Raw genomic sequence first — 12039 nt, forward strand, 5'->3', positions numbered from 1 at the left:
AAGCATTCCTGACCAGGGCAGACATTTCAAGGAGAAATGTCACAAATATTATTGCTTTCAGGGTAGACGTAATATTGTACCGTGACTAAACATTGTGAAACCATTTCTTTTTGAAGCTGATTCACCGAACCAGTAATTTGAAATTCAGCTTGATGTTAGAGATTTTTAATTTAAAATGACTGCCGTTGGCCCATTTGACTGGTAAATTATATAAGCTATAAGAAATGAAAAAATTTTGTTTGTACTGTAGTGCTTAGTTAGTTACAGAGTAGACATGGAATCTAAAATCCCTAACCAGCATTGCTGGAAAGCTAAACAGAGTCCAGCTGCTGTTTTGGGTTTGTACACAAGTTGGCCAGAAGCAGCTTATTCAAAGAATCAACTATAAATTGTTTAAAAAACAAACAAAAAAACCAGGGATAGAGTGGAATGGGGGGTGAGCAAGTTCAGGTCTGTGGAACCCCAAATTCTAAGATGGCCGTTGAGGGTCCTAGCCCCCTCCCAGCTATTCAGTTAAACACTAATTTAGGTGCAGCTGTAAACGGATTTGGGAACCCTGGTGGTGTAGTGGTTAAGAGCTGTGGCTGCTAACGAAAAGGTCGGCAGTTCAGATCCACCAGCTGCTCCTTGGAAACCCTATGGGACAGTTCTACTCTGTCCTGTAGGGTTGCTAGGAGTTGGAATCAACTTGACGGCAATGGGTTTTGTTTTTTTTTTTTTTTTTGGCAATGGGATTTTGGAGGTACAATTAAAGATCCAGATCAGTTGACCCTAAGATATGGAGATTGTCTGGGGTGGGCCTTGCCTAGCATATAAGCTCATTAAATCTGGTCTAGAGGTCAGAGAAAAGGAAGTCAGGGAGATTTGAAGCTTGAGAAGGATTTGACAGGGGGTGGGGGGCATTTTTTTGTTGCTGGTTTTTGAGATTGATAGGACCATGTGTCAAGGAATGTGGGTAGCCTCTAGGAGCTGAGAGCAACTGTGGTTGACAGTCAGTAAGGAAATGGAGACCTCAGTTCTATAGCCATAAGGAACTGAATTCTGCCAATAATATGAATGAGCTTGGAAGTGGATTTTTCCCCAGAGCCTCCAGATGAGAACTCAACCCAGCCAATATCTTGATTTTAACTCTGTGATACCATGAACAGATAAGCCAGCCACTCTGAGCCAGACTTTGGACCTGTACAACTACGAGCTAATAAATGGGTATTGCTTTAGGCCACTAAGTTTGTGGTAATTTGTTACACATCAGTAAAAAAACTAATACAGGGCCCCAGTCATGTCTCCCATGGATCACTGTGTAGCCTATAAACTGGACTGTTTGTTTATTTCTAGAGCAGTGTTACTCAGACTGTCTGTGGTAAGGAGCAGTTCTTAAAATTTTCAGTCTGGCACAGACCAGTCCTGTGGCAGATTGTGTTTTACAAAGTTGGCTTAACAACATCTCCCATCCGACATGCTCTGCTGTAACGTGACCATTCCACTTCTCTGTCAGGAGGTAGAGTTTAATCCCCTTCCACTTGAATCTGGGCTGGCCTTAAGAAATTGCTCGTAACCACTTAGAATGCAGTGGGAGTAATGCCGCACAACTAACTTCCAGACCAGGTTAGAAACGGCCATGTAGCTTCCATCAAATTCTCTCAGAACACTTGCTCTGTGGATATTTGCTCTTCAGACACTCCCTCTTGGCATCCAGCTGCCATGCTGTGAGAAACCAAGCCACATGGAGCAGTCAGCAGCAGGCACTCTAGTCGAGAAAATTAACTGAGCCACCTTTGGGCCACCCAGGTGCCATAATATGAGTGAAAAGGCCTTTCGAGATCACAACCACTAACTTTTCGGTCACTTCCAGCCTTTGAGTCTTCCTTGTTGAGGTCTCAAACATGTCAAACAGAGGCGAGGCATTCCCACTGTGCTCTGTCCAAATTCATGACCTACAGAATTCATGAGCATAATAACTTGGTTATTGTTTTATGCCACCAAATTTGGGGTAGTTTGTTATGCTGCTGTTGTTACATGCCATCGAGTTGGATCTGACTCATAGTGACTCTATGCACAACAGAACGAAACATTGCCCAGTCCTGTGCCGTCCTCATGATTGTTGTTATGCTTGAGCCCATTGTTACAGCCACTGTGTCAATCCATTTCGCTGAGGGTGTTCCTCTTTTTTGCTGACCCTCTACTTTACCAAGCATGATGTCCTTCTCCAGGGACTGATCCCTCCTGATAACATGTCCAAAATATGTGAGATGAAGTCTTGCCATCCTTGCTTCTGAGGAGCATTCTGGTTGTACTTGTTCAAAGACAGATTTGTTCATTCTTTTGGCCGTCCATGGTATATTCAATATTCTTCACCAACACCACAATTCAAAGGCATCAGTTTTTCTTTGGTTTTCCCTATTCATCATCCAGCTTTCACGTGAATATGAGGCAATTGAAAACATCACGGCTTGTTGGGCCAAGCGCACCTTAGTCTTCAAGGTGACGTCTTTGCTTTTCAACACTTTGAAAAGGTCTTTTGCCACAGATTTGCCCACTGCAATGGGTCTTTTGATTTCTTGACTGCTGCTTCTGTGGCTATTGATTGCAGATCCAAGTAAAATGAAATCCTTGACAACTTTAGTCTTTTCTCCGTTTACTGCGAGGTTGCTTATTGGTTTGTTACGTAGCAACAGATAATCAGAATAAGTAGATTGTAAAAAATACTATAAGAATAATTAGAAAAATGAAATAAGAAGAAAAAGCCCAGATACACAGAATACAAGCAGGTATCTACTTATTGGTCAAAAGAGCCACAAACCTGTCCAGCTTTAAGAGGAAAGAGCATAGGCCCCATGTCTCAAAGAGAGGAGAGCCAAAGAATTTGGGAGCCAAATTTAAGAAGTTTTAATTCTGAAATAATTTTAGCCTTACAGAAAGGTACAGAAATAGTACAGAGAGTTTCCATTACCCAGCTTCCACTAAATTTTAACATCTTACATTGCCGTAGTACAGTTAACAAAACTGGGAAATTAATATTGACATCATACTGATAATTGAACTGCAAATGTTATTCAAATTTTGCCAGTTGTCCCACTGCTGTCCTTTTTGTGGTACAGGATCCAAACCAGGGCTCCACGTTAATTTGGTTGTCATTGTCTCCTTCGTGTCCTTCAGTCTGGGACATCTTCCTCAGTCTTTCTTGTCTTTCAAGGTGTTGACACTTTTGAAGTGTACAGGGTAGCTATTTTGTAAAAAGCCCCTCAGTTTGGGTTGTCTGATGTTTTTTCATGATTAGATTGAGGATGTGCAGTTTTGACAAGAATACCACAGAAGTAATGACGTGCCCTCCTTGATGCTCTTCTTGGTGCATCATATCAAGGGGTACGTGATATCCATATGTCTTCTAACTGGTAAAGTGAAACTTGATCACTTGGTTAGCCTGCTGTCTGCTGGGTTTCTCCAATGTAAATATCTGTAGGGAGATAATATAAGACAGCAAACGTTCTGTTCATCAGACGATGCCTTGCTTTAAAACTGCTGTGAAGTTCAAGTTTTTTATCATTAGATCCAATGGGCATAAACTCAATCTTTCAAATACCTGTACTGATCTTGTTGTAGACCAGTAACAGTTGGCAGGTTGGCCCTAGCCTGTACCCCATACTTTGAGTGTGAGTGCTCTAGGCTGCACCCCTTGCCCAGTTCATTTTTCCCAGATTTGAGTTTGTGAGTGGCAAATGCAGTTACGTCATTCTTCTGCTTAAAACCCTTCACTGGCTCCCCATCACCTTTAGGGTAAAAACCACATTTCTTAGCATGGCATTCAAGGCAGCATTTCTAGTTCCATCTTTAACATTGTCCTTATACCACTCAGATTGCTCTGCTGCCACTCCTCCATACTCCCCTCTCCATACATGCACAGCTACCTCCTCCACACGATTTCTTGACTAATTCCTGCTGTCTTTCTAGACTGTTGAACACCACCTCTCACCAGCATGGGCTAGCTGTTTTCCTTGTGTCAGTTCCCTTGCATCCTGTGCTGTAATTGAGGTTAGCTTTTATATTTGTTTATGTATCTTTTAACCCACTTGACTCTTGAGTTTGAGAGAATAGACTTTGCCATGACCAGGGCTCAGTAATGTTAAGCATGAATTGAGTACTGTGATAGTTTTTAGAAAAATAATATCTAATACTCAGCTCTGTGTGATAAGATGGAAGCCTGAAATGTAGAGATGGTAGAAGAAACTCTTTGGGGTGTACAGTGTCCCTGATGGATGGGGTCTGCTGATAGAGACTGGGAGTCTAGACTCTGGCCCTTGTTTCACATGGCCTGTCTTTACCCACACGATTAAATTAAAAACCTCAAGCAAGCAAGCAAACCCAAAACAGAGCAGCTCCATGAACCAAGCCTGCTGTTCTCTTGGACGGTCTTATCCCTTCCGGGACTCCTTTGTTGTAAAGACCTAAGCCCAGAGCAGGCAGAAATCCTTTGCTGCCTTCTCTTTCCACCTTCTGCCTCCTCTGTTCTCTTAATAAATAGAAGTATGGTAGGACAGAGTAGGGGAACTTTAATTCCTTTTCATTCACGTTCTTGGTTCATCCCTAGATAGCCTTGGGGTAAAAGTTGTAAACTTCAAAGGAAAGGTAAGAAATGTTAATGGTTTGAAATTCAGCCCTGGTAATCTCCATATTCCTAATTTTATTATCTAAGTTACAACTAGTCATTCATATCTAAATAGTGGCAGATTTAATTTACATCTTGACTTTCTTTTTGATGAATATCCCCTTCAAGAGCATATTTCTGCTTTGAATTTTCTTTTTTTTTTTTTTTATATACCATGTGTTTCGTTAATGGAAGCCTGCTGAGTCATGGAGTGTGTTTATATTTTTGGTTGGTAATATGGATTTTGAGAAATATTATTTGGGAATACATGGTTCCTACAAACCTAGGGGGGTTCTCGGGCACCAGGATTAGGGGGTGCCCATCTGTCCCACCAGTTGTGGGTGGCAGGATGTATTGTGACACACACACACAAAACCAAACCCATCAGAGCTCCCTAATTATCAGAAGACCATAAATACACTTAGAAGGCTTACCTAGCTGTACAAAGCCAAAAGAGACAAAATTTTTACCCAGTCAAGCTTCCTGGATGTACTGCCTCACGTTTAAGGCTGATACCCCAGGTATTTTACTTCAGTGAATGTTTCTTTCACCTTTCACTGTTACACAAGTCCCCACTGGGGGGCAGCACATACTTTTGGCTGGAGAAGTAGAGCTCCAAAAAACCTGAGAGTCAGTAATAGTGAGTGGGATACTGTCTGTCCCACGAGTCATGAAAGGTATATGATATGCAATCATGGCAGAAAATAGAGAAAACCAAGGCTACCATAGTTCCATAGGCCACTGCTAATGACTTCACCTTGAAAGGTAAATGTTTCTTCTTTCTTGCAGTTGACCCATTAAAGTTTACATTTAAGTTTCTTTAGTAAATCATAGCACAGTCTGTGATAAAATGGTCTTATAGATGAATTTGTGTTTGTAGCTTCCATAGATAAATCCCAGCTGAATAATTAGAATTTAATCATAGTATTTTAAGAAATTAAAAAAAAATTGATAGTTCAAGCATCAGTAAATAGTTTTAAAGAAATAATTTCCCAGCAGTAAGTGCAGCTCTGGTGCCACGTAGTTAAATGCTTAGCAGCTAACTGGAAGATTGGTGGTTCAAACTCACCTAGTGACTCTGCAGGAGAAAGATCTAGCAATGCGTTCTGTAAAGATTATAGCCTAGAAAACCCTATAGGGCAGTTCTACTCTGTCACATGGGGTTGTTCTGAGTTGGAATCAGCACAACAGCACCCAACAACAATAAAGGATAGATTTACTTTAGGCACAGGTTAGAAAGCCAAATAATGTAACTCAAAGATTTTCATGAGTTTATTAAAAAATTTTAAATTCAAACAATGTCTCTTTCTTTAGTGATATAAGTTAAAGATATACAAACCCCCAGTGACTTTCCAGAAACAAAACTTCGAAAATGAAACTCATTACCCACACAGTCTATCATTAAATTGCACTGTTAAGGGGGAAAAAAATACAGCCCAAGGTAAAATAGTCCCAGGAACTACATTCAAGAATGTATGTTTCCATTTACTCATCTGGAATTACTTAAACACCATGTGCTTAGATGGCTAACATAAAAGAAGAAAAAGTATACTGTAAAAAAAAAAAAAAATGTAGTTAATATCTTCATAATCTTTTGAAGATTAGGGATAATTCAAAAAGTATCTCTTTTTTGCTTGTTTTTGGTTTTAAAATATTCAGGTAAATCTCTTCACTTCTTACCTTTAGGCTGTCTATAACCATAGACATTCATTCTTTCAGAATTTAGAATATAACAGGCTTGTGTAGTAAAATGATACTGGTGATTTAAGTCATAGTGGCCAACCACAAGAGCCACACATATAAGTTAGCCTTTTACTGCATTATTTTCCAAGGTCTGCCATGATGGTTTAGGAACCCTGGTGGTGCAGTGGTTAAATGTTCACCTCCTGAGAGTTCGGCGATTTGAACCCAGATCGGCAGTTGGAACCCACCAGCTGCTCCATGGGAGAAAGACGTTTAACTGTTTGCTTCTGTAAAGATTACAGCCTTGGAAACTCAATGGGGCAGTTCTACTCAGTCCTGTAGGGTTGCTAAAAGTCAGAATTAATGGCATTGGGTTTGGTTTTTTGGTTTTATTTATGTATATAAATGAAATAAAAAGGTACATATATAATATATATTTATATGTATGTGTGTGTGTGTATATCTCTATCTCTATCTATAGACGTACACACACGCTAAAGCAGGAGTCAGCAACCTATAGACTGTGGCCTGTCACCTGGTTTTGTAAATAAAGTTTTATGGGAACACAGCCCCACCTATTTATTTATTGTCTGTGGCTGCTTTCACATTACAGTGGCAGAGTTGGGTAGTCGCTATAGAGACTATGTGGTCTGCAAAGCCTAAAATATTTGCTGTCTGGCCCTTTATAGAAAAAAGTTTGCTATACCCTAGTTCTAAAGGAATATTTGGAAACTGAAATACTTGTTTTCTTAATAAAACTTTCACTTTTAAATAGCTTAGGTTTTATTAAGGCTATTTTATCTTAAATTGTATGAAAAAATTCTCCTTTTGTATTAGATGGTAATTTATAACTTGGTTTCATAAAGGAAAGGGCCTATAGTCTATTGGGTGATTGATATCCAGTTTCTTTAAAATGTAAGGTTATTAAAATCTCAACTATAGCAACAATTGTGAGGATGGTGCAGGACCATGCAGTGTCTCATTCTGTTGTACATAGGGTTGCTACGAGTCAGAACCAACTCAGCGGCACTGAGCAACGACGATGGAAATCATTGTACATTAATTCATTAATGCTGACAAGATAGCCGATGAGGCATACATAAAAAGTACAGTGTGGCATGCGTATAGTTTAACTGTGCAGTGACGATTGGTCACATTTCAGCTGAGCGCTTAACCAGTATGCCACCAGGGCTCCTTCCAGTTATCATTACCTATTTTGATAGTCTTTATAATAATTCTGATTTTTAATTAATTTTCACATTTAAAAACATCAATCTCTTTGAGATTTCACTTGCTACAGATCAGTAAGGCTAAGCTAGTAGTCACTTGCAATGTGACTTGCAAAGTAGCCTCATATTTTTTGTGTATAATAGCCGTAGCAATAAAATGTGGGGCTGCAGTGCTCCATATCAGAGCAGCAGGTGAAATATGAATTATCTAATTTGTGGTTATATGTTTGTTTTTTTTTTAACAGACTTGTGGAAGAAAGCAAACTGATCCCACTTATTTTTGACGTAATCCTGGTAAGAAAGGAAATGTACATTTAAAAATCTAAGGATATTAAAACTTGTGTGGTCGGGTTCTTACCTTGACTATACCTGGAAGAACTGTGTGTCTTTTATCATCTCACTTAACCTCCTTTAGGCCTTGGGTTCCTAATCCGACAGTGGATGTCTAGCTCTGTCTGACATGTTTAATGACTTGCCTTCTTTTCACAGATATTTTGCATTTTCTTTTTATTGAATTAAACAATATTTATTACCTACTATGGAAGGTAGGAACCCTGGTTGTACAGTGGTTAAGCACTCAGCTGCTGACCAAAAGTTTGGTGGTTCAAACCCACTAGCCGCTTCACAGGAGAAAGATGTGGCTGTCTGCTTTTGTAAAGATATACATTACAGCCTTTGAAACCGTATGGTTGCTATGAGTCAGAATTGACTGTGGTGGGTTTGGTTGTTTTTGGGTGGTAATATGGAAAGAATACCCTATCTGAAGTTGGTTTGCAGAGGGAAGGCAGAATAATAATTATTGCTGTACTTGAGGGATGAATTTTCTGATGTTCAGTTTGGAGTTCTCTGCCTTTGCAGTCACTGGATACCTGGTCAGTGGTTTTATGCTTATGGTCAGGAAGTTATCTTCTTCAGAACTTAGAATAGCTTAACTTCCATGCACCACTTTTTTTTGTATTCAAAGAATGCAACCTAATTCAAAACTATCCATAGGAGAAAATATTCCATCTATGGTTCCTATGTAGAGAATAAAATGGGATTGCAGAGTTGTCTTTTCTCATTTCTGAAAAATCCCTAATTCTATTAAATATAGATCTGAGAACTGAGTTGGTACTTATAGCAAGGGAGTACCCTTGGCCAAAGAAAGATTCTTTTGTATTTGGGTGGGTCATCTCCCCTTACCAAGAACTTTGTAACTGACAGCCCAGGAGACAAAGGAGGTGACACCTCCCCAGCAAAATCAGTCTTATCTACCTTGTTCTTCAGCGGAACAGTTGCTGTGATAGTTGGATAGCCCTACATGTAGAAAATTAACTTTCCTTAATCACCTTAAAATATTTGTCTACAAATTGTTTGTGTGCTTGTATGGCTGTATAGTGAGAACCCTAATTTTCTTAGCTGTAGACATTCTTTGCCTGGCATGAGAGCTGGATGGGTTTACTGAGCCATTCGCACTGGGTGGTGATTAGAGATGGGCATGAGTCGTCTTTCTAAAGCATGCTCAGTTCACAGCAAGATGACAGAGAGCTGCTGTGTACTAGGTTAGAGCTCGGACTGAATTGCTTAGTATAATAAAGGGGATTTTAGAGACAGTACTAGAATTTTTTTTTTTTTTTTAACTAGGAAAAGCAATAGAGACAAAGGAGGTGAGAGAAATGTGGATGTCAAGAGAGGTCTAACGGAGATATTTGAGTTTTGCCAAGTGTTATGTGTGTCTCCCCACCTTCGGCAGGAAGTACATTACTTGCTCATTAGTTGTGGAGTTGAATTTGTTTTGGAAAGTGATGAGTGCAGCAAACTGCTGAGTTGGCCACATGGTTGGGCATGGGGCAAGAGCCAAAGCTGGCCAAACCCAGCCTTACTTGGTTTGCATTTGAAAAAGAGACTGGTGATGCAGACACAGAGAGCATTGTAAAGCTAGAAGGGACCTTATTTGACTAGATGTGATCGATTGATCCCCTTGCTGTAGCAGAAGGGCTTCTAACCTGTTGAGGTCAATGCAACTCCTTTTATGATTGATAGAAAGTTTTTATCTTATCCTTTAGCAAACATTTCAAGATCTAAAATCCCACACGGAAAAATTCCTTCTTGTAGGTTACCTTAACTCCTCTATACTTGATTAATCTTTCTATACTGAGCACCTAGCGAGTGCCTCATGTTTTACAAACCACAGTAAATGATGAACTAAGTGGTAAACGCCATGATTTAAACCCTTGTCGTTTTGTTGTGGCTGTAGTAGGGAGTGGGTGGAAGGCGATGTCTGTTCTCCAGATCGGGGTTTCAGCTGGTCCGAGCCCTGTGGCCAATAGGTTGATGCCCTGACCCCAACCAGAAGAGCTTCATACTCAGGTTTACTGTGTGATATTATTTTGAGAAGAAGTTCTGATGCTAAAAAAGTAAAGGAAAAACAGTTGAAAACCACTGCTTGATGGGGCAGGACTTTGATGTCCTTGAAGAATATTGTTAAGTCCTAGTTCTACTTTTGTCTTGCTAGTTGCATAATCTCAACGTTTTTCTCCGTAGAAATACATTTTTTAATCAATGAAACGTCTCTGTAGCAGTTGTCCTGTGAACTATGATCTTGTCCTTTTTACGTTGTAGTCACTGCGCCAGACGTAATGGAGTGTTCCCTTGATTCTGTGATGCCCACTTTTTTCCGTTTAACATCCCTGAAACTGGGATGTACCTTTCAAATCAATGGTATCTCACAGTCACTTTCAGCCAGGTGACCTGATTGCCATTGCCTTAACCAATTTATTTCACTATGACTTTTCTTTTTATAATTGCCTAACAGTGATATGGTATAAAAAGTCTGTGAATAAGTCTAAAAGAACTCTTTCAGGAAAAACAAAACTCTAAAAAGAACCTGTGTCATAGTTTAACTGGCCATGTGTTCCTTTTTAGTGGTTGGTAAAATAAATGGTGCATCTTAAAACCGATAGCTTCCTAGATTTGAGGAAACATAGTATATTCATTATATTCAATTTGTCTTATATGTTTGAGGGCCTGTGTTGTACCTGGCATGTGGCAAATTCTAGTAATGATTTAATCAGAACAAGATACAATGACAATATTGTATCGGTCCCTGTGTGCTTGGCTACTAGTTAGGCCTTATAGCCATCCATTAAAAAAGAAAAACAACAAAACCGTGTTCGACTCATATGCTGGTGGTCCACTGTGACCTCCTGATGACTTTTTTCTTTACTCCCAATCTGTCATCGTTTTCCAGCTTCTGTCTGATGGACCTAAAGCCTGATGAAGGCTTTGTAATTTCATTCTTTTCTGCAGTTCCTCATATGACGTGCTTTTGCCAGCAGTGTCACCTCTGTTAGGTGTTTTTCATTAAGAAAGCAAGGCTGTCTCTTTTGATGGGCAAGAATTGCAGGTAGCTTCTCCACCTTTCCTGCAGGTGGGAAGGTGATGGCAGCAAAATTCTGAGTTTGCAGTTCTGTTTGTACCGAAAGAGCTATGTACAAATCTTAGGAAAAGCAGACATTTCTGGAGTTGCATGGTAGAACCCAAGAGCTCCAAGTATGGATTCAAACTGGTTAAATAACTAATTGAAAGTAATTTTTATTATTTTGAAAAAGAAAAAGCTTGATCTAGTTTCAGCTGCTTACCCAGGAGGCACTGTGTTCCTTTCTGCCTGGATGCTGATGTCTGGGCCTTCTATGGATTCATACTAGGGGGAAGACAGCAGTGGGTAAGCCCCACAGTTGACAGGAACATAGTAGGAGCTGCCATGTTGGGAGATCTAGAAAGCTGTGGGCCCCAGAGGAGAGCAGGGAAGTCTCACTGAAGAAGTAACCTTTGAACAGGGCTTTTGAGGGATAAGGAGGAGCTGTAATGAGCAGAGGGGGCGTTGCAGATTGGAGAATGAGAAGGCTAGGTTCGCATATGGAATGGTGCATTCTTACATGTGCCCAGAGCAGAGACCATGGAGAAGTGGTACGTAGTGAGAGTGAAGGGTAGCTTGGGACCAGATCCTGCAGGGCTTTATAGTGGGTTTTTTGGTGTTTATTTGGCTTTGCATAGAATTTATGGTCTTCAAAATCAGTTATTCTCTTCTACTTAAAAAAAGAATTTTCTAGAGCCTCTGTGCTGCAGGGGGTATGTACAGTAGGGAGGTAGACTGATCTGATCAACCAAGGAGTGGTGGGTAGGAGAGAACTAGGCTTGAGAGGGGGCAGGTGTTTTCAGCCCTGAGCTTCAGACACAAGTTTGCCGTCTCTTGGAGGGCAAAGCTATAGGGAAAGTTGGGTAGCTGATTGCTTACAGGAAGGAGCTGTCAGGGCCCGGAGGGCTGCTGCCCTGACAGGGCCCACCTGGGTAAGAGCACAGCACTTCTGCTGGTGCAGAAGACCACGGTGTTGGGCCAGGAGTGGAGACCCAGGTTGTGCACACTGAGTTAAGCTGAACAGATTCGTATGCACAGTCATCAGTGCGCACGGCACTAGGGCAGTCTGAATTGACTTTAGAAATGCA

At 40.5% G+C, this 12039-nt stretch overlaps 1 protein-coding gene across 7 annotated transcripts in view; it reads left to right on the forward strand.

Annotated features, from left to right (window-relative positions):
• The window catches only part of ULK4 (unc-51 like kinase 4), a 646083-nt gene that overhangs the window by 273499 nt on the left and 360545 nt on the right, over positions 1 to 12039 (forward strand). For 6 of the 7 annotated variants that reach the window (XM_064274755.1, XM_064274756.1, XM_010589908.3 and 3 more), the window contains one exon: positions 7800 to 7848. The exons of the other annotated variant lie outside the window; for it this stretch is intronic. In XM_064274755.1, the coding sequence (XP_064130825.1) occupies positions 7800 to 7848 (49 nt within the window). The remainder of the gene's footprint in view (positions 1 to 7799; positions 7849 to 12039) is intronic. 7 annotated transcript variants of the gene reach the window in all.

Source organism: Loxodonta africana, chromosome 22, assembly GCF_030014295.1.
Source record: "Loxodonta africana isolate mLoxAfr1 chromosome 22, mLoxAfr1.hap2, whole genome shotgun sequence".
In the NCBI taxonomy this organism is placed as follows: domain Eukaryota; kingdom Metazoa; phylum Chordata; class Mammalia; order Proboscidea; family Elephantidae; genus Loxodonta; species Loxodonta africana.